Source organism: Penicillium cosmopolitanum (assembly GCF_028827165.1).
Source record: "Penicillium cosmopolitanum strain IBT 29677 chromosome Unknown utg000011l:1.0-3548175.0:1.0-3550911.0, whole genome shotgun sequence".
Classification (NCBI taxonomy): Eukaryota; Fungi; Ascomycota; class Eurotiomycetes; order Eurotiales; family Aspergillaceae; genus Penicillium; species Penicillium cosmopolitanum.
In genome coordinates, this window is record NW_026622681.1 from 1235489 (window position 1) to 1257322 (window position 21834).

At 49.3% G+C, this 21834-nt stretch overlaps 8 protein-coding genes across 8 annotated transcripts; 2 read left to right on the forward strand and 6 right to left on the reverse strand.

Moving 5' to 3' along the window:
• Positions 1 to 230: 230 nt before the first annotated feature.
• Positions 231 to 983, forward strand: N7509_011950 (alpha/beta hydrolase; the record flags this gene model as incomplete). The annotated part of the gene is made up of 1 exon (XM_056636587.1): positions 231 to 983. One exon carries the CDS (start codon positions 231 to 233, stop codon positions 981 to 983), a length of 753 nt encoding a protein of 250 aa, XP_056482617.1.
• Positions 984 to 3196: 2213 nt separating this feature from the next.
• Positions 3197 to 4159, forward strand: N7509_011951 (SNARE domain protein; the record flags this gene model as incomplete). The annotated part of the gene is made up of 2 exons (XM_056636588.1): positions 3197 to 3231; positions 3313 to 4159. The coding sequence occupies 2 exons, from the start codon at positions 3197 to 3199 to the stop codon at positions 4157 to 4159; spliced, it is 882 nt and encodes a 293-aa protein (XP_056482618.1).
• Positions 4160 to 4240: 81 nt separating this feature from the next.
• On the reverse strand, positions 4241 to 5644 carry N7509_011952 (histone chaperone napB; the record flags this gene model as incomplete). Its single annotated transcript, XM_056636589.1, has 3 exons — positions 4241 to 4368; positions 4433 to 5188; positions 5527 to 5644. 3 exons carry the CDS (start codon positions 5642 to 5644, stop codon positions 4241 to 4243), a joined length of 1002 nt encoding a protein of 333 aa, XP_056482619.1.
• Positions 5645 to 6673: 1029 nt separating this feature from the next.
• Positions 6674 to 8357, reverse strand: N7509_011953 (alpha/beta hydrolase; the record flags this gene model as incomplete). Its single annotated transcript, XM_056636590.1, has 2 exons — positions 6674 to 7395; positions 8348 to 8357. 2 exons carry the CDS (start codon positions 8355 to 8357, stop codon positions 6674 to 6676), a joined length of 732 nt encoding a protein of 243 aa, XP_056482620.1.
• Positions 8358 to 10048: 1691 nt separating this feature from the next.
• N7509_011954 (NmrA family NAD(P)-binding protein) lies at positions 10049 to 11236 on the reverse strand (the record flags this gene model as incomplete). Its single annotated transcript, XM_056636591.1, has 2 exons — positions 10049 to 10463; positions 10593 to 11236. The coding sequence occupies 2 exons, from the start codon at positions 11234 to 11236 to the stop codon at positions 10049 to 10051; spliced, it is 1059 nt and encodes a 352-aa protein (XP_056482621.1).
• A 1682-nt stretch (positions 11237 to 12918) lies between these two features.
• On the reverse strand, positions 12919 to 14786 carry N7509_011955 (putative lysophospholipase; the record flags this gene model as incomplete). Its single annotated transcript, XM_056636592.1, has 3 exons — positions 12919 to 13281; positions 13359 to 13723; positions 13808 to 14786. 3 exons carry the CDS (start codon positions 14784 to 14786, stop codon positions 12919 to 12921), a joined length of 1707 nt encoding a protein of 568 aa, XP_056482622.1.
• A 1222-nt stretch (positions 14787 to 16008) lies between these two features.
• On the reverse strand, positions 16009 to 17661 carry N7509_011956 (putative choline transport protein Ctr; the record flags this gene model as incomplete). The annotated part of the gene is made up of 2 exons (XM_056636593.1): positions 16009 to 17110; positions 17171 to 17661. The coding sequence occupies 2 exons, from the start codon at positions 17659 to 17661 to the stop codon at positions 16009 to 16011; spliced, it is 1593 nt and encodes a 530-aa protein (XP_056482623.1).
• A 3414-nt stretch (positions 17662 to 21075) lies between these two features.
• N7509_011957 (uncharacterized protein) lies at positions 21076 to 21501 on the reverse strand (the record flags this gene model as incomplete). Its single annotated transcript, XM_056636594.1, has 1 exon — positions 21076 to 21501. The coding sequence occupies one exon, from the start codon at positions 21499 to 21501 to the stop codon at positions 21076 to 21078; it is 426 nt and encodes a 141-aa protein (XP_056482624.1).
• Positions 21502 to 21834: the final 333 nt, after the last annotated feature.

Below are 21834 nucleotides of genomic sequence, written 5' to 3' on the forward strand. Positions count from 1 at the left end.
CTAGTGGCTTGGCTGACGCTAACTGAATAACAGTGACCTCTTCCCTCAGCTGCCCGAAAATAGCCACACGCAGCCACACTCGCGCCCCGCTGTAGCTCCGACAATCCGGATCGCCAGGACAGGCCCCTACAGCGAAGAAACGCTTCATTCTTGCCTCGCAACCCTCCAACCGGCGGGCTTGGCCCTGCACACCTCCCAATTGAGGACAATCCTCCCACCACCACTTCAACATGCCCACCAAAGTCCCAGCCCCGTCCGACTTCCCCTCCCACACCGTCACCGTCACCCCATCCCCCGGGCCATCTCCTTCCCCCAACATCCTCCTACTTCTACATGGCCTCGGTGACTCCGCCGCCGGCTTCACAGCCTTCGGTCGTGCCCTAAACCTCCCGGAGACAACAGTTGTAACCGTGCAAGCACCGACCCCACTCCCCTTCGACCTCGGCGGATTCCACTGGGGCGACGATGTCGATTTCGACGCCAGAACAGGAGCTCTAGACATGGACGCCGGACTAACGCGCAGCACTCCGAAACTCATCGAGCTTGTGCGCGGCACCCTGGTCCAAAAATGCGGATATCGTCTGCGCGAAATCCTCATTCTGGGCTTTGGGCAGGGCGGCATGGCTGGTTTAACACTGGCCAGGGAACTGGGTTTGTCTTCATCCACCGCTAGTGCCGAGGAGAAAGAGCCTCTCGCCGGTGTCATATCCATCGGGGCACCGTACCCGCTATCGGGTAAGCGGTCCGGGTCGAAGAATCGTACGCCTGTGCTGTTGGTGTCGGGGAGAGACTCGGCTGTTGTTTCCGATGGCGCGGTTACAAGGACTAAGGAGGTTTTTGAATTCGTGGAACTCAGTCGGTATTCCCGGAAAGGCGATGGAATGCCCTCGAATCGGGATGAGATGTTGCCTGTTATGCAGTTCTTTGCCAGGCGGTTGCGCAGTCGCCAAGGTGTTCCTGAAGGTAGTGTTGAACTTGGATGATATACCCATATACCCATAGATAATCTTGAAGAAAATTAGACCAATATATCTCAACTATTACTACTCAATCTGTGTACCTAAGTACTAGTGTTGCATACATGCATATGTGTTGAAGGCGAGAAAACAATATAGAAGTCCAAAAACATCGAAAGAATGGACTACCCCAGCCACCCTCAAAAAATTATAACAGCATTTCATGAGATCTGGATAATCGAGCAACCATTCCCATTGCGATTTCTCGGTTTTCTCGGCATACTGGAATGGTCCTTTATTTGCTTGGCTTGGATTTTGAAAGTTCACTTTGCGGAAATATTCGGGTGCTTTGGCCAGTGTGACCATGGGGACATCGAATCTGCATTGCGAAAGAAGCCGCTTAGTTCCAACTCCATAACTCTTTCTATGAAAGGATATCGAACGCACAGATATTTGATTGTTGAGCTGGTCACTCGAGTATTCATCTGTCGAGCCATTTCATTTGGGCTATAAGTCCTGATATCATGTTCGACGACAAAACCGATTCTTGTTAGGACTCGTTGAATTCTCTCTAAATATAATGGACACTGGCATTAGTACTACATGAGATGGTCGCCTGGCTTGTTAGATGAGTATATATACCTGCGAAGAGAGAGTCGGCATTCTTTACTGTAGCTAGCTCTTCGAGCGTGGTTGGTCGATCATTCTCAGTGAGTGTTTGAAATAAGTCTAAGTCAATGGCAATCCGTATGCACATGAATTGCACAGGCTGCAGGGGTAAGCAAATGAAAGTCATCTTTGAAACCTTGAAATGTAATCAAGCCTCAAAAAAATAACAACCAACACACGTACTGCAAACCCGAGTTTGATCACTGCCTCATGTGGCTGTTCAAGCGCTTACACTAGTTCATGTGCGGTCTTGATAGCAGATACCCGATCTGCTTCATTCTTTTTCATTCTTCAGGCCATCCGTTGCCTGGCAGAGTTGTTTCATCAATGCATCTACTTTCTGGGCCTGGATATCTTCATGGGACATGGTTGTGACATCGAGATAAGTAGGACTCAAGCTTCAAGTTGATGAATGGCGTTGGAATCTTGGAATAACTAGTAGGTAGGTGTAATCATGCACAAGTGGTAAGAAACAGATAGTTATATTTGCACGCCAACGTCGTACAAGTCTTTTCAACTTCAAGCCGAAGTCCGACGAATAGCTGACATAAGGCATATGAAAACTACTAGTAATGCCGATTTTGAAAACAAGAAACCCGGGAAGGCGCACGACAAAGATAAACTTTTCGTATGATTACACAGACTAATCAAGTGATAATGATCTACCTAGATTGTAACCGACCCCGGGTCTTGTGCAATATGATCAACTAACGCCTCTGTGCGAGCCTTGCAGGTAAAGAAAACCGGCTACAAACACTAGTATAATGGTGAAGAACTTCCGCGATACCATCAATTGGTGTTTGAAATTGATTCTCCTAGATAATTGTGGCTGATGACATGAAATAATAGTACTCAAGGGGAAAGTTCGACCATCTGAGTTATCATTGTCTCTTTGGGGGTTTGAGCAAGAATTACAAAGTACACCGTACCACAAGTAACAGTTCTACCAGATCTCAAATTCGGGTTCTATTATTTAAAGTTGATTCCCTCGCCATTGTCCGACATGGTTCTGACACTCCAGAGCTGCCCAATGGCATAGGAGACATTTTCATCAGGGAGACTGAGTATGGGGCTACGAAAGCCATTCTCGAGCTAATCTTTTGATTTCCTTCGTATTTTCATAATCGCCGAGAATAATTGGAATCGAGATTCATTGAGAGAAGTGAACTTAAACTTGAAACTCGAAATCACCTTGTGATTGAATGGGTTTCCTAAATACCACTTTAGATACTAGTATTGTGCGGGTATAACTAACTACCTGCCTGCACTCGTTATACTTTGGCTCAGCGACCACGATCACCAACATTCAACTTCTCTCTTCCCAAGCGAGAAACATTCCTAAAACCAGCTCAGAATAAGAGAAATAAGAGATGAAGAATGAAAATGATTAGCACCGAAATATAAACGCAATACGATAACCCTTCAGCACAGCTCAAGTCCGCCGTTTCCAGCCCCCGAAAACACCAAACACGTGATCATGAATAATACACGGGGGAAGCTAACAGCTCCGACTCGGAGTCCCAGTCTACGCTCCGACTTCCCCCCAGACAAATACCCCATAAACCACAACCATGGAGCACGCCGACCCATTCCTCCAAGTCCAAGCGTAAGCGATTCACCCTCCCAGACAACCATCCACCAAAATACAAAGAGCACAAGCACAAGCTAACAGCCCCGACCAACATAGTGACGTCCTGTCAACGCTCCAATCAAGCCGCCCCCTCTTCTCCTCATACCTACGAATCCGATCTTTGGCCAAAAACCCATCAAACCCCGAACTAAAGCAAGCGCGTTCCGAGCTCGAAAGCACAATCACAGAACTAAGCGCCGACCTCGACGATCTAGTCGAAAGTGTCCGCGCAATCGAGCAAGACCCCTACCGCTTCGGCCTGGAATTAGAAGAGGTGCAACGCCGGCGCAAACTCGTCGACGATGTCGGGGCTGAAGTGGAAAAGATGAGGCTGGAGTTACAGCAGACTGTGAATCATTCTGCGGAAACTGCGTTGCCTAATCCGACGGAGTTTGACGTCGCCCTGGAAGAAGAGGAGCGGGAGCGACAGCAGCGTGGTGGTGGTGGGAGGGATGATGAGGATTATTACGCTTCTATGGAGCAGCAGCGGCAGACGGAGCTTATGCATGAACAGGATGAGCAGTTGGATGGGGTGTTTCGGACTGTGGGGAATCTGCGTGAGCAGGCTAGTCATATGGGGAGGGAGTTGGAGGATCAGGCTATTATGCTTGAGGAGGTTGATACGTTGGCTGAGCGGGTTGGGGGGAAATTGTCCAGTGGGATGAAGAGGATACGACACGTTGTTCGTGAGAATGAGGGTAAGTTTGATCGAGTTTACTTCTACTTCTACTGCCGTTCTACCGTTCTACAGGATACACTGGCATGTTCTGGGAATGGGTTGAATGGGGTGGGAATCATGAATTCAAAACTAACTTTTTTTTACCTAGATACATGGTCCTCCTTTTGTATAGCGGCGCTGATTTTCGCGCTCATCCTATTATTAATTCTCGTTATCATCCTGTGATAGTACATCAATGGCGGCGACGGGCACGCCACAATCACACGGAGCATGGCGTTTCATGGGACATCATTCAAATCAAATGATTTAGTTGCGGGCCTTCTTGGAGGGGCGCGACTCGCCCTCACCAGAGTCCTCCTCCTCATCCATGGCATCAAGCTCTTCCATGTCGATGTCACTCATATCAAGCTCATCGGCCAGATCGAAAGAGGCAACTAAAAAAATATAGAGTCAGCATTGGTTGCTTGCGCTAGGAATTGGGTTACGAGATGTACTCACCATAGTACTTCATGGCGTCGGTCCAGAGGTCCTCGGCAAGGGAGATAGCGAGCTCCTCACCGCTGGGGAAGATCTCAGCATCCTCGAGGTCATCAGCGAGCTCATCCATCTCCTCCTCATCATCCTCATCATCGGAGTCATCGTCACCCTCAACATCCTCGCCCTTGAGGATCTTGGCATAACGCTCATCGTCCTCCTTGTTGGCCATCTTGGACACATCGGCGGAGACGTCACGACCACGGTAACCGAAGAAAGCGAAGAAGCTGGTGCCGGCAGGGCTCTCGGGGTCCTCATCCTCGTCATCCTCCTCCATCTCCTCATCATCCTCCTCAGCCTCAACCTCGGCAATCTTCTTGACGAGAGCCTCGAACTCGGGCAGCTTCTTGCGGTCACCACCCTTCTTCTTCTCAGCATCGAACAGGTTGCAGGTAGCATCGAGGAGACCCTTGGTCAGATCCATGTCCTTCTTCCAGTTGATGCGGACGGGGTCGGAGACGAGACCCTCCCAGGTGCGGCGCTTACCCTTGGAGGTACGGATGATCTGCTTGCGCCAGTAGAACTCCTTGACGAGCTGGGAGTTCTCGAAGAAAGGGTTCTCTTCACCGGTCTGGAAGTCGAAGATGAAACGCAGAGAGCGGGGCTCGCCGTTACCCTGGGCATCGACCTCGAAGCGCTCGACGGTCATGTTCTTCAGGGCAGCGCCGAGGACGGCGGCATCGGTGGGCAGGATGAACTCGTCGATCTCAGCGGGGGGCGCTGGAGAAGACGCGGATCCAGAAGTCGCTCTGGACATCGGGGATGCTGATGATCTCGTTGCGCTTCTTGAAGAGAGGCTGCAGGAGGGGAACAGACTTGCGCACTGTGGAGGGAGAGGGGTTAGCCAGGATTCATTTTAGGTCACTTTTTTTAGAAATAGAGCATCGGAAATCAATTCCACGAGGGGATTCCCATTCAACGAAAGGGCCATTGCAGAGTTTTTCTTCTTCGTTCTCTTTATTGTATGATCTGAACATCGTGCAAATGCCCCTCCCACCGTAACAGGTCACACGGCGGGGTAGATGGAAATAGGATGGAAAGAAGGGGATTGGACATACGCTGCTCAACCTCAGCACGAATGAACTCCTCCTGGAGGTGGGAGATCTTCTTCTGAGCATCCTTGGGGATGTTGGGCATCTCGACGCGGTCCATGAGAGACTGATCTTCACCGGACATGATGTTAAAATGTGAAGGTGGGGTAGCTCAAAAAAAGAAGTATGAGATGAGGTCGGAGTAAGAGTAAAGGTAAATGTGAAAGAGGAGCAGGAAAGTGGGAAAGGGTATCAAGATATAGTCAGGAAGAGAGAGATGGGAGGGAAAAGAATCGAGGGATAAGGAAAGTGGAAGACGCTAGCAGAAAAAAAAAAAGTCCAAAGTAAGAAATTTCCGGGAGATCACAGCTCTTTCCATTCGCATACGTGGGGGGGGGAGGGACAAGCTGGGCCAGACGGGTTGGTGTACTTTGGGGGACGGGAAGGTACTTGCTATGGTTGCCTCGTTGCTAGGGAAGGTGCGGGGCAGTCGAGTACCTCTGAGTATCTCTGGGTATTTGTAAGTACTCTTAAGTACCAGAGTGACTATGTAACTGCTAGCTTGGCTGTCCCGCCACTCAACTTCAGGCGGTCTGTCCTGCACGGACGTCATGGTGCCTGAGGCGATGGAAGTTTTTTTTTTTCTTCTCTTTTGCTTCCGTTTCCGTTTCCACTACTTTATTGGGTTTAGTGTTAAAAATGTGATAATGGAAGACTACTAGAATACTTTAGTCTACCTTGTGTACAAAAGAGGAGCTCAGATAGGTCCAAAAGCCACTTCCGTTCTCTCAGCATACCATGGTACCTGCCCCACGTTTCCTTCTCTGCCCCTCCATAGCTTCAAATTCTACTTCACTCGTCCCATACCAGTCACCATACGCGTAAATATTGGCTTGGATAGGACTGCCAACATTCAACAAATGTGGAGTTCGTGATCTTGCCTGAGATTGGTCTCGAGTCGAGGGTGGTGCCCACTTGGGCACCCTCGCAGTTCTTCCGTGAGAGGCGGTAAAAAGTGGCACTCTATCAAGTTGAAGTCCAAACATAGGTTCAGCTGAGAGCATGCGCACGAAGCTAACTTTGAACTCAGATACAGACACCAAGAGTACTAGTAGTAAAGGAAGCAGAAGGAATAAGAATTGATGACTTCTAGGTACCAGTACTAGTAGAATATTTATTTAGCCTCGCCAAGATGCTTCTTCAGAAATGGCAGGACCTTCTCGAGCGCAGCCTGAACAGCCTTCGGCTCGTCATAAAGCTGATAATGCGATACACCAGGAAGCACCAGCAGTTCCTTCTCTTTAGAAGCAGCACGGCCATAGATCTCATGACCGTCACGATATGCGCCAAACCCGCCGGGAATGTCGCCAACAACGGCGATAAAGGGACGAGTCATGATGACTTCCGCATAGTTAAAAGCATCCCACGCAACCGCGGCGCTATTGAACGAAAAAAGACCGCTCGTAGCACCGCAAGGTTTCTGACCACGGCTAGTTTTATAGTACTCCGTAGCCTCGATGAGATCAGGATCCGAAGTCATCTTCTTCGCCTCCTCGACAGTCGGAGGAAGGTATGGAGAAACAAAACGATCAGCACCCTGAGATTCAAGGGTTCGCTGTTTATCCATTTTCTCAAGAGAACCGACAGGATCAAAGCCACCAAAGGATTCCCGAACCAACCGGCCAAAGTTCACTGCTGTGATGCCGACGCAGCATTTGAGGCGGTAGTCGGTCATAGTAGCGTTGAAAGCATAGCCGCCACCCCCGCAAACTCCCAATACGCCAATACGCTCAGCGTCGACATATGGAAGCGTTTGAATGTAATCTACCACGTAGCGAAAGTCGGGCACGCGTAGTTCGGGGTTCTCGACGAACCGGGGTAATCCGCCTGAGGCACCTTGGAAAGATGCGTCAAATGCGACAACCACGAGGGATTTTGACAGGCTTGATGGTCTCTGGCATGGTGGTAGTTCGGGCTTGGCGGATAGCGTATGAGGTATGATTAAGTATACTCAGGTGGTTGTAATTGTTTTGTTGCTTTGTCTTGATGAGCTTGCCCGTATGCGCCTTTTAAATGAGGGGAGAGTTTTACTCTTGCGGCTGCGGTTCGGACTGTTTCCCCGGATTTAAAGGTGGGGGCGCTCGCTGACAATCATCGGTATTCATTCAAGTTCATAAAGTTTTGTACAAAATCGTTAGACTCTGCCGCGGGGCGTTACTACGTTTTCAAGAATTGTCATCCAGCTCATTCATAGCATTTGTTGACACAAAGTTCCCCACAAAATCACCATGACATCGCGGTACTCCCGGTCCACCAGGGCGACTTGCCCTATACGGGTTTGAGGTAAGGAATCACTGGACTAGTAAGCTATGGAATCTATATTTCACCGAATGACGTAAATTGTCACCGAAGCTGCAGAAGCAAAAAAAAAGCAAAAAAGCAAAAAGGCCATATTATTCGACCCTGAATAGACCTCGGTATAGATTGTGGGGACCGCTGCGGATTAAAATCTATTCATGAGAGTTACAAGTGCTACATAACACCTCTGCATAATCCATAGATCTAAAAAGAATGCCCGATAGTACCCATTGTACATGCTAAGAATTTTCATATACCAAACTATACGCCCGCCTCTACTCGGACCAATGTGAAAGCAATAGAAAGCCGGAATTGCCTGGACGTTGATCACTAACGCCACCAATAAAAAGGAGCATTGCAGATAATAGTAGCTCAAAATAAGCCATATAAATGAGAGGCTATGTCGCCTGATAGCAATGAAAGGCTATAGGTCTCCATTCTTCCCAATTGAATCGCGTTCTGCTTAAACACTAGCCAACGAAGTGCGTACACTTAACCATGTTGTGATGCGGGGACGCACCTCATGGACTCTTTGTATATTCGGACAATCTTGAAAGATCCCCGTTGGAGCTCTGTGAATACATTTCCTGCTCATTGCTTTATCAATTGGGTGTTTCGTCACGCCGAATGTACCGGGCTCTGCCGGAGTAGTAGATTGAGCCCACATTGAATACCAGAGTACGAACCGACAAACCTAGCAGCCATATCGGACTGCTTGACAAAGTCTTTATTTATAATACCAACTTTGGAAGACTGATGGTGTCCATTGGCCTAAGAAGGATATCAAGATGGGGAATTGATGGGTGAAACACCCAAGCGAGTCCTGGCAAGCCGTTCCGATCGGAGGCCAAGCGATGGCATAGGCTATCAAGCTAACTAAGAGGGCACAAGGCACACAATCAGCCGAAAACCTGGGCAGGGTACATCTGCAATGAGCGTTTCATGCGCGAAGCCACCGTTCGGTGGGGGTACTTGCCACCAATTCACCCTGCACGACGAAACGAACCACCATCCAATTGCGGAGTTCACTACCCTAGTATCCCATCCCTACCTTACCCTATAAAAGAGCAACGCCTTATCACTGATAAGCCCCAGTCATAGGATTTGCCACCATGTGGCAATCCAGCATGGTTGCTTTTTCCGACCCTCACAGCTTAACCTTCTTGAGAGGGAAGCGGGCCCTGAAGAAACGCAATCTTAGCATGACCTTAATTCAACCTTATCTGACTCTATCCGACCTGCATGCGGACTATACCCTAGTCCCCAGAACCGTGACGTACCACGACCCTCCCCCTTCCCCCATTCGACAGACCAATTGCTGCGATCGCCCATCGCTCGTGAGTATCCGGATGCGGATTATTGGATCATATACTTGTGCTGCGGGCGAGGCTGGGCGCTGGGCTGTTATTGGTGGGATAAGGATCCTATGCGATGGGTGTTGATAAAGGGATGCAGTCTGAGTGGAGGATTTGATTGACGAGGATTTGGGGTGGGAATGTCAATGCGTGTGTCACTGTGAGACGTCCTTGGCTTGTCTTGCGAAATACTCAACTTGAATCCTATGAGGGAGATGGAGGGGGGAAAAGTAATAACCAAGGAAATCGGGGAGGGCCGCCTAATTGATATGGAGAAGTCGACAGCCTGAGATCGACAGGGGAATCTAGAAAGGGTAAAATGGTAAAAGTAGAACACAATAAAAAACCGAAGTTGATCATGAGCATGAAAGTCGTAATGTCTCATTCAAATATTTTTTTTTCCAGAGCCAGATTTCCCATGGGCATTGGGAGAATCCGCCCGCAAGCAACAATAAAACTTTTTTGAGGTGGCCGGGTCAGAGATAACGATGAAGTCTCCTTCGGCCGTCTCCGGGGCATCCTTCCAATTAAGAACAAGTAATAGAAGGAGAAAGAAAAGAAGAAGAAGTCATGATATCCCATATAAATTTCCCATGCCCGTTCGCCAACAATGCAATGATTAGAGCAGAATCACAAAAACAATCGCGAGGCAGGTTTCCACATGCATGGACATCATCACCATGCACGTCTGCCGGGGATAGAACTGTCGTAAAAAAAGAAGAGAAAAAAAAGGAGGAAGAAAGAGAGGGCGAAGGAAGGGGTTGAAAGAGAGAGGAAGAGGGAGAAGGAGGAGGGCAAAGAATCAGAGACTATGGACTAGACTAGTCTGGACACCACTATAGCATCCAATCCAGTCCATTAGCCTCTTCTTCCACAGGGAAGACTTCACGCGCATATTCCTCCATATCTCTCCACCCCTGCCACAAATGCCGAGCTTCATCCGTCACGCGTAGCGAAACCACCCCACCCGGTCCTTGCATCATACCCGCACCTGCACCCTTTCCACCCGCCGGGCCAAGACCCTTGGGCGAGCCGGCGGCTGGCTGGGAAAACTCGGGCTGTGGGAAGTAGGGCGCGTTATCTTCACCAAACAGTAGCTCGAGGGTTTCGAGCTGTTCCCGGTAGCCGGGTGGGATGTTGACCTTGATTTCGATCTTGGGGACGCGAATGTAGTTGCAGGGCCGATTAAGGGCTCGCTGGAAGGCGGCGCAAACTTGATTTGGAGAGAGAGTTTCGAATGTGAGGGCGATTCTGTGATGGGGGTGACGTTGGTCAGCTTCGATTTTCTTCTTCTTTTTCGTACTTCATTCTGTACCCCTCTCCCTCTGATGGAGGGGTAGAGGGGCACTCGGGAAGGATTGCCGAGGTTTCGGAACTCACCGATGACCATTCCATTTCTTAGGGCCGTCCTTGAAAATCTGTAGGAGAGTTGGGCCTACGTCGTGCTCGGCATCTAACCAGGGTAGTGGGGTATCCGGGTCGAAGGGGGCGCGCCATTCGAAGCTGCCGTCCTGCAGGATCTCCATTTGGAAGAGCGGATAAGGAAGACTGGTGAAGTTATTGTTGTAGATTCCGGCGTAAACGAAAGTAGAGGGCATGCCTAGCTGGCGCACGTAGTTTTCGACGGTGAATTTGGGAGCCCACTGGGGTACGGCGGGCCAAGGGCCATGAACGGAGTGATCCGGCATGCTGCTATAGATGTAATGCTGGATGGTGCCGGCGCGTTTGGCGGCGTCGGCGAGCGCGCGGCCGATAGCGACCTCGTCACCGGCTTGCGACATGGTATTGATAAAGGCATAATTGGCGCCTTGAAAGAGGGCGTCCATCAACTCGGGGTTGTTGAGAAGCGGGCCGTGAATGAGGGTGACATTGGGTAAACCGCGGAGCTCATCGGCGACGATACCCTTGAGCGAATGGATCTGAGCGCGTACGGAGTATCCGACAGCGGAGGCGACACGAATGAGCGAGGCAGTTTGCCGGCCAGCCGCGTTGACGACGGCTATTGTCTTCTGAGGTTGTGTCATGGGGGGAAATATCAGAATGTCGGAGGGATATACGGGAGAGAAGCCCTTTTCACGGGGGAGGAGGAGGAGGCGGAGGAAGAGGAGTGAGGGAGGTGAGAAGGGGTTTGTAGAAGGGGGGGGTAAGGAAGGGGAGGTTCAATAGAGAGTGGATCTGGGAAGGGGAGGGTAAAAGATAAAAGAAAATCCGGAGTAAAGGCCTTGGCGAGAAAAAATGGAGGTGAGCGAGTTGCGACGGGACAGTGGGGTACCTTGAAGGAGAAGAGGGAGGGGGGGGCCATGGATCAAAGTGGTATGTAACAAGAATGGCTTGCTCCACCGATTAGGCGATGGAAACAGTCATGGATCTGCGTGAAAATTCAATTCTACTAGGGGAGGAGTATAGGTACAGAGTATACTTTGACTTTTAGTGGTAGTATCACTATACTATCACTGTACACTTGACACTATACACTTATGCCACCATACAATATCTACTAGACTATAGTAGATGCTATAGTAGATACTACGACTTCTACCACCACCACACCACCTCTCCTACTGTAAACCACCACCTATCTACTCCTCTACTCATACTCCCTCTCCTTCCCACATCTCTATTCTGTACCCATCTTCCACGCACCTACCATGACACCATCGCGCACGCCTTGGGGATTTCCTTTACGTAAATCGGCCTCCAGTCGGCTCCAGTTCGCTCCAGTTTCGCTCCAGTCTCGCTTCAGCTCAACGGGATCATCCTGGCCACCCGTCGGGTTCCAGCCTGATAGGCGCACATTACCGGCTACCCTTTAAGCTATGCCAAGCCGCCTGGATTGCCTGGCCATGATTGACATGGCAAAGACATGGAGACACTGACGAGGTTCAATGCGAAAATCCCGCAGCATCCCGACCAACAATCTGCCAGGGGCGGTCTCACGTGGTTCCAGGTGGATTCCTGCGCCTCCAATTTGACAAAAGCCACGGGGTAATGGGTACTGGCCAGGGGGCATCACCAGATCACCAGACTTCTTCGTGGCAAGCTTAGCCAGGGCTAACGTCGGGATTTGCTATTCTACTTTGAGCAGGTCCTTTGACAGTCACCGCTTAATGTTGACACCCATCACACAGCATTGATTATTCGTATATGTACGGAGTACTCCGTACAGACTACCATTACCATCTAATCTACCCCAAGAATAAGAAAAAGAAATTATAGACGCCACTGCAATGTATACTCCATTTGAGGTAGTATACGGGGTACGAGTACTACTAATCGATGAGGCCATCAATGGCGCCAACTTGCCGAGTCCGACACAAGCAAGGCGTGACCCCGGACAGATCACAGATCACACACACACACAGACCACCGACCACCGACCACCTTGAACTACGTCCAGACAGCAGCCTCAGTCCTTATCGCAGACATTTCCCCACTATTCGGATGGTTGGGGCCTCTCGAGCCCCCTCGAGCCCCCCCCCGGCGGCAAGGCCCGATCTCCGCGGAAGCAGAATCCCTCACCCAATGGTGTCCCTCCGTGCTGGCGTGATCGGTGCGCTTATTCTAGACCATGATGTGCGAACCCGGCCATGGCGATTTGCCAGGAACATGGCTTCTTTCTTTCGTTGATGCGGGAAGGTTGGATGAGAAAAGGGGCATGTGAGCATGCGAGCATCTCCTAAAAAATAATGCGATCAAGCATCCGACTTCACGGTGCTGACCCAGCCATCGCCCGATTCCACCCGTCGCCGCCACCATCCCCAACCCCAACACCTACACCTACACCACCCCTCATATCCTCATCCAGTTCACGCTGACTGTTTTCTCTGGGGTCAATGCCCGCCAATCCCCAGACGCCAGGTCGTCGTCGAGCTAGTAGTTCTGCCGCCGGTCGCTCATCCGAATGCAGGTGCGCACCGGACTTGCGCAGAAGTAGTACATGCTCCGAGAGTCCTGCGTTGGCGGCCAGGAACAGCGGGGTACGTCCGGCGCGATTCCGTAGATGGACCGACCCGCCTTGCGACAGCAGGAAGTGAAGGATTGAGACGGAAGGTGCCGTCGATGCAACATGCTGGATGATATTAGCATGGGATTATTTCCTTGACAGTTATCGTGATAGCGACGGGTATTTCTAAAGTTTAAACTCACAATAGGTGTGTTGCCCGAGTAATCCTCATCGTTGAGCAGCCAATGATGCTCAATCTTCATGATATCTTGAACGCGCTCGAGATCGCCATGAGCGATGGCGTAAGCCATCGCGGTGAGGGTCTGCACCCGCTCGGGAAGGGGCCCGTCTGGATGACGGAATACCGGCATGGAGGATTCCGTCAGTTCACCTCGTAGGGAAATCGACATGTACTTTGTCACGGTTTCCGGAGAGGAATCCGGCAGTGCGAGTAGATAAGCGAGTTTCGTCAAGGCACCTTCGGTTGTCATGTCGAGTCCGGCGACGACACCGGCCCGAGACAGAGACATGCCGGTAGCATAGACAGGGCTGACACTACCCGTGAGACCTAGTGGAGCAGAAGGTGTGAGTATGTGGATGCACATCTATGTGAAATGTATAAAGCACTCGTATGACATCAAAGGGCACTTACACTGGGTGATGTTGACAATCACGATGCCCCGCTTGATGGCGCTGGCCAGCACATTGATCATGGCATTATCCTGACCAGATGGGGCATTTCCAGCCCCAAATGTCTCCAACACAAGACCACGCAGACCGTCCAGCCGGAGCACGGCATCCACCATCTCCGGCTTGATACCCGGGAAGATGCGCAGGCAGGCAACGTGGGCGGTGTCGAGATTTGTTTGGATACTGAAGTGCTCTAGACTGGTGGGTCGATGCACCATATCCCAATTCACATTGGTGCGCATCGAAGTGGTCACGGCGAGTGGGGGTAAGTTCGGCGCGTTGAACGCGGCAAAGTCACTCGCAGCCACCTTGGTGGTGCGATTTCCTCGGAAGAGCTTGTTATTAAAGTAGAGGCAGACCTCCGGAATCATAAAGTGACCGGCCACGACGAGCGAGCCGAGCAGGTTATCCGTTGCATCATTCTGGAGCTCCAGCATCGGCGCCTGGGATCCTGTAAGTACGACGGGTTTACCCAAGTTCTGCAGCATGAAGCTCAGTGCCGAGCAGGTGTATGCGAGACTGTCAGTGCCGTGCAGAATGACGAAGCCGTCGAAGAGTTCGTAGTTTTGGAAAACGGTTTGCGCGATCTCCGCCCATCCCTTGGCGTCGATGGAGCTGCTGTCCAGCAACTCTTCGAATTCGTAGACCGTGTACCGCACCTGGCGGCCGTATCTGGTAATTGGAGTTCGTAGACTGGGGTGTGCTGTGACATCACCCGACGGTTTGGTCACTACGTCCATCGCCGTGTGAATGGAGGCATCGTTAAAGCAAGGCACCCGAGCCATACACTTCTCCTGGAATCCTCTGGCGGGAACAAAGCCGGATGGTGACTGTTGCATGCAGATGGTTCCTCCGGTCATGATAATAAGTACTCTTGACTCTTGCACAGACTCCTCGTCTGCCAAGTCCCTCAGAGGGAGCGAGGTTGTAGGCGCAGCCATTGTGAGTGTGTAGTATGCAGAAGGTAGCGCAGTTGAGTATAGAACCACGAGTCAAGACCACGTCGTAATCCGTTGATATCAAGATTGGCAGGGTTCTTTGAAGCTCAGAGCTGTGCAGTCGGTATCTCGTATGCTAAACGCCGAGCTTAACCTCTTGGAGCCCCTCCAAAAACGAAGATCGGTTCAATCGGCGGATTGCGGGGGAGGGAATGACGTTGGATCAGAGATTTTTCTTCTGGACCGCCCTAGTTTTTATTTTGCTTTTGCTTTTGCTTTTCCTCGTTCTCCAACTTCTAGGAACCACTCTACTAGACTGTGATTAGACCGAGACAGAAAAATTGAGATCGCATTGCGCATGGTTGGCTGTGATTGAGTCTTTTGGCCGACGCAGGGTGGAACTCCAACTGGACGCGGGTCACATTGGCCCTCCGATTGGAGAGCCGGTTTCACCGACCGGCGGCCAACTTTAATCAGGGCCCACTGGGAGTATTGTAGGGGTAATGGAATCAGAAAGGTAGGGGTAATGGATTGAGAAAGGTAGGGGTAATAGAAATCAAATTCGATTTTGAAGGGGTAATGGAATCAAATGGTGGAGATACCATTCAGTTTCCCAGGGGTAATGGATTGAGAAAGGTAGGGGTAACAGAAATCACAGAGATAGTCAAAAAAAAAAAAGATTTGTTCTGGAAAAAAAGGAATTTGGACTAAAGTTGCTGATAGAGGTCAGTGCCAGTGGGACACATACTGTAGTGCACATCGCCATTTGGACCACCCTCTGCCTACGATAGTACCTACTATGTATTTATACACAACATCAATGGATATCCATGGATTACTAGTAATATTTATGCTCGGTCCATTGAGAAGACAATATTGCAGGCATTTTATGATATCTCAGTAAATGATACCTGTATTTTGGAGGTTGGCTTCAAAGGTTCAATCAGAGAGTAGTAATGATTTCAGGGGCAACCCGGCAATACAATACATATCAACATAGAACATAGACTTCTAGATACTACTACCTAGGTAGAAACTAGGTCGCACCGCCCGTTGAGGAGCAAATTAATCAAGGATTTGGAAAACATCAAGACTGTAATGTAATACCAGGTAGATTCCGTGTATTTTTTCGAAATAAAGGTTTGCTAAACTCCTGCTATGCAAATGCATCTAAATATCAAACACAATGGTATATAGCGATAATGAAATGTCCAGCATCTAGCTGTCAAAGTCTCAAATCACCCACTCCTTCACTGGCAGAATCCTCAACCTTCACCTCCATCTTCTCGCCCATGCTGTCGCTCTTGAACGATCGACGTCCGCGAGCAAACCAATCCACCAGCATGATGACAACCACAACAAAATACACAACGCACACATAATTCATGTTCGACGTCTTCGCCGGCATCGACGATGGGAACGAGTACATGATCAGACAGAAGATCGTCCAGATGATAGTGAGGATATTGGCGGCAGCACCCAGCTTGCCCAACCAGAAGGGGCCGTGCTGGATGTTGTTGCGACCCTGGTACCATAGGCAGATAACAGGGATCGCATAGGACACGTAGAGAAGGGAGATGCAGGCAGTCATCATACTATTGAATGCAGTTGACGAGCCAAGGTACAAGAGGCCCAGGGCACCGACGATGAAGCAACTAACCGAGTGTGCTACCAGAGGCACGTCCAGAGTCTTGTTAACCTGAGACAACCACTTGTGACCGGGCAGACCGCGGTCGCGCGCGAAAGCCCAGCACAGGCGCGACTGCCAGGTGTGGCAAGCGATCTGGCAGCCCATACCGGTGACTACTAGCAGGGTCTCGAGCACAATCGCGCCGGCCTTGTTGTTCAGGGCTTGATAGTAAAGCTCCAAGATGGGAACGCCAGTGCTGGAGTTGACTAGAGAGTCCAGGTCCTTGATGCCGAAAAACATGGAGATGCAGTAGGTCCACGAGGTAACGAAGCCAATTCCAACAGTGGCCATGATGGCGATGGGGATGTTCTTCTCGGGTTGAGGAACTTCCTCGGCGAGATGAGTTGCGGAGTCGAGACAGGCGAAGATCCAGTTCGGGTTGATGAGGCCAACGATGAAGGCCATGCCGTCCGACTTCCATCCTGTCGTGTTGCTGAAGTGGCCGAAGACGAACTCGGCGCTGGCGTGGGGACGGGCACAGGCGGGGACTGTCACCAGGATAACGAAGTAGCTGATGAGGGAGATGTAGAGAGTCATTTTGGCAACTGCAGGCAGGGATTTGCCAAGACAGTTGAAGAGGAAGCAGAAGAAGTTAATCAGCTGATAGGCCACAACGATGTGCCATGACTCGATCTCACTGCAAGAGAGTATTAGCGATACTAGAGTCAAAAGCAGAAAGAAATCATTATATGCCTACAAATCGGGGTGTCCAAGCTTCCACATGCCAACAGTAGCCTGTCCCAGACCCAAAACGACGCTGGAACACGCGAAAATAGCACCTGCATAACCGAACCAGCCGGTAAGATATGAAGCAAAGCGAGCCCATTTCCGCGGGGCCAGCTCGTGAGCCCAGAAGTACTGACCTCCAGCATTGGGCATAGCACTGGCAAGCTCAGCAAGGGAGGATCCCACAGCCAATGAGACAATGGTGATCCAGAGCAGGCCGTAAATGATGAGCGTAGTTCCTCCCGAATTGATTCCCGTAATCATGGAGGCAGAGATACCGAACCACGAGTTAGACATACAGAAGGCAATTCCAATCAAAGAAAGAATTGAGAAATTGCGGTTCAGGTCCTGGGTATAGCCCATCTCAGCAAGACGGGAGGCATCAGTATCGATCAAGCCGGACTCATTGCTGCTCGAGGCAGGCTTGACGCTTGCTGTTTTTTCTAGGTCAAATTCTCCCATGGTGGCGGTTTGTTGCCCTGGTTCTGCTTAAATCAATCGAATTGGCGCAAGGGAATATAGTAGGATAGTTGCACAGGACGCTGTTATTTGTTGAGTTCAGACCACTTGTTGCATGTGGGAGTGGTTGGTTCAATCGACTCGGAATTGGGGCTGGGGGTGATGTCTATACTGCTGCGGGGGTATAAGTGATGGTCGCTGTTGGTACAGTATCGGTTCGAGTCGCAATTGGGTGTCGTTAATTTCGCAAGGGAATGATTCTTTGAATGTCGCTAGGGTTCGGTAGGCTGCACGGTATATATTTGACGATTCGTACGTGACAGCAAGGACAATTATAGAATGCGATCTGTATGAATGATTCTTCGTTGTGCCTTATAAACAATTGGCGAATGTTGGCGAATGCCCCGGGTGATCCAAAGCACCCAAAAACTTGTTATCAAGGCGCTGCCTCGAAAGAGAATGGAAGGTGAAAAGGCGAGGTGGGATAGAAGGGGAAAGGTGAATTGGGAAGAGGAAGGGGAAGAAAGAAGACGAAAGTATTAACCAGATGCAGGATGGAGGGTGCCTTTTTAGTCGTCTCTTCCCCCATACCCACACGACTACACCAGAGCATCTCTACTGGCCATCTAACGGTAGCCCCATACTATCTGCGGCGTGACACTCAAACAGGATGTCCTTCAAACCTAGGTCAAACAGTGTCGATTGAGATATCCGGTTCGTAACATCATCGCCGGGCGGGTCCGACCCGCCAAAGAGGCGCTTCACCAGCCCTGATTAACCACTCACGCCCTCAAATGCCCTTTCTACTCGGAAAAGAGCCGATTCCGTACAAGTGTGGCCTCGAAAAAAGGAGCCTAATGTAGGGGCGGCTAGCGTTTAGCCTCCACTTAGTATAGTATGGAGTGGAGGGGATTGAAAGAGTGAGTGATTTTGTCGCACCACGTCATAGGGTGAGAAGCGGAGTGGCCTACTCGCAATTTCCTTTACTTAATAGTCTGTCTGATCATCGGGCTGAAATATGCATGTTTGCCGAGTTATTTGAGGGGTATTTCTTTACATTTTTTTTATCAGTTCTTTCCCTTTTGCTATGGTCTTTTGAAGGAACTGAAACAGGACGGAAAAATCTGCAAAAATCTGCATAGCGCTGTTGCGTAGTTGAACAGTGCAGGGTGGAGACCAAATTTTTTTTTTCACGAAGTTCTATCGAAGTCCGGTTCGTCCTTTCATAAGTCCACCTATGCGTTCATATGTATGTCCTCCGGTTGACAGCAGGAGCCGATGAGTTCCGCTCGGAGATCGTGGATTCGCGTCTCTCCAACTCGCTGGCCTGTAAAATGCCATCCAATACTCCGTACTCCGTATACATTCAGTGCAAGGATTTACATAGTTTGAGCTGCCTTCATCACGAGAGGATCTGCAAGGTACCGTAACGTGCCACGTTAGGAAAACCCGACCGTTTCATCTCCGTTCCATTTCCTTCTTATCAAAAATAGAGAAGGCTACAAGTACTAGTACTCTTTATGCATAACAATCCTGGAGCAAAACACCTTCTCTAAGGAGTAATATGTCCTCCAGTTTAAACCCACTCCCGGGCGCTGTCCGGAATTATGGTTTTAGAGGCGATCGGCGTTTGTTTGGGGCGTTGATCCTCTGCTTTAAAGGCAGGTGGTCATGCGGCCAGGTCTCGATGTAGCCAACCCCCTATCTAAAGAAATCCCTCAACCTTCAATCGGCCAAAGATCAGATGGCTACTAAATGTTAAATGGATAACTTACATGCTCCAATAGATCATTTTTAATATAGTATATCCGCATCTTCAAATGAAAATAAACTAACATGAGAAGCTTGTACTAAGAGTCATCGAGTAACCTGATTTTTCGTCTCTCTCCAAGGGTTGTGGCACACAAGATATGTGCACAGTGAATTTAGTCGCGCTCAGATTAACACACATAAATTGAAGTTGAAAAAGAAAGTGTTAATCAAAGCAGACAAATACGAAAATTTACGTTGGCGTATAGTTAGCTTGTGTGATAGAAAGTGTCTGTTGTCGCACCACGAGGTACAATGAAGCTTATTGAATATGCTCTTTGATTGGAAGAGTAATACATAGAAAACAATCTGCCCTCTTCAACAATTATTTGGATTACAAATTCGGTATTCATCGGCAAGAAAGCGGTATGATAATCCAATCGTGTCACCCTCCAGCTTGACACAAGGTCCGTCTCTTCGGTTATAGAGAGTTCTGCAATAGGATTGGCAGGGGCAATTTTGGGTCGGGCTGACAATTAACCAATATTGTCTGTGGTCTGTTTTGCGCATATGGAATGACCTCCTACCAGACTCGTTTAGACATCCTGGGTTGGTCATACTGACTGCTATTCCTGGATTTACGGAACAGTGTTCGTCATCGTAGAAAGTGGCCCATCCCGAGGTGATGTTTGTAGGGGTAGATAATGTGATGGCGACTAGCCAGAGAGTGATGATGACGAGTGTATGACCTAGGAGCATTGAGAGAAACGTTTGACTGAATAATACTTATGAGTTATCTAATGATTCTCTTGTGAATGGTTGCTAGACTGACTGTAGAATTCTTTTTTTTGTTTATAGAACAGGTCGATGGGGATGTTAGATCAACATTAGGAGGATTAGAGCCAGCCTTTTATCCTTTCATGTCAGAGTATTCCAAGGTTACAGTAGATTGGCCTGTCCACTTGCTGAGTATTTAAGCGTCCGAAAAAAGAATGCCGAGGGTTGTACGAATTCCAGATGGGTATTGAGCGACAGGAACTCTCCCGAAAAAATACCAGTATGAAGAAATTAGAGACAAGTTCCGGGGCTCGTTTTCTATACACTCTAACTCATCTTTGCACTAGGCTTTTTGATTGAATATGTATTGCTGGCTCGTCAATCCATCCCGATTTTATTAATCGTCGTGTATTGATCAACCGGCACCTAGACCAGCTCTTCTAATAAGTGACCTGATAAATGCGTACTAGTACTACGTGGGTCAGGAGACTCAGACAAGAAATGTACAACCCAACTAGTTTCCCGACATCTTCATTGCCGTATTATTCAGAGAGCGAGGTAAGACAATCCGGATAATTGAGTCTTGTTCTTAATCAAATGTAAAACAATATCTGTCTTCTAGAAGGGCTGGATCATACTAGGTCGATATTTGCCAACATGCCAACCAGCATATTTGATGATGACGGGGTCATATTGATTGAAGTAGATAACCTTATGAGTAAGGAAAATGAATAGTTCGATCGACAAAAAACAATAAAATAGAGAATAGTCATGGCAATCTAGTACTCAATAAATACAATCAAGCGGGATGTTTACATCTACTCCTTCAAGTTCCCCTTCCGCTTCATCCGTCCACTTCCAACCCCCTAGCATCATCTTCACAAAGCTGCCTCAAATATCAAAGGTGACACCACAGGTATAGCTCTGATCAGTCTCACCAAACATGCCCGAAACCTTGGGGTCATCAACCTTTCCATCAATCTTATCGCCGCCATTGTATGCAGCATTGCACCACTTATAACCACCAGTCATCCACTGCTGATCCCAGTCAATGTCATGGTCGAGACCGGAGTCTGATGCCTTGATTGTTTGCTTAATGGGCTCCTGCTTGTTGTTGTCCCACTTAACACCATTTGTACACTGCAGTTGCAGGCTTCCGGTGGCAGCAATGCAGTTTACCACTCCTCCACAGGTAGATTGGCTGATGCCCTCGGTACCCATAAGGGTGCAGGTATCTCCGCGCTTTTGTTGGGCGGTGGGGGCTGCGAGGACTGCAGGGATACTGGCAAGAATAAACGAGGCCGTTGAGAAGTGCATGGTGAATGGTTTGGTGGATGAGATGTATTGAGATTGAAATTTAAATCAGGCCTGAAGGCAATAGAGAAGGTTGTTGTGTTATTCGAAAGGTCCGTCTTTCAGAGATCTTAAATACCTTGAAAATTGGACCCTGAAGACAATGCCTTGGCCAAAACTAACACTTCGCGCACACCAATCATGTTAGCCACCCGCCCCAGAATATCCTCATTGAAGTAGAGTTATCTGGAGATCCTGAAAAGTGACGCTTTCAATGTCACCCAAATGACAAAGTATAGAGGCTGCAAAAAAAGCCACAACTCTTGGCAAGGACTACGAAAGAATTTGACCAGTAAT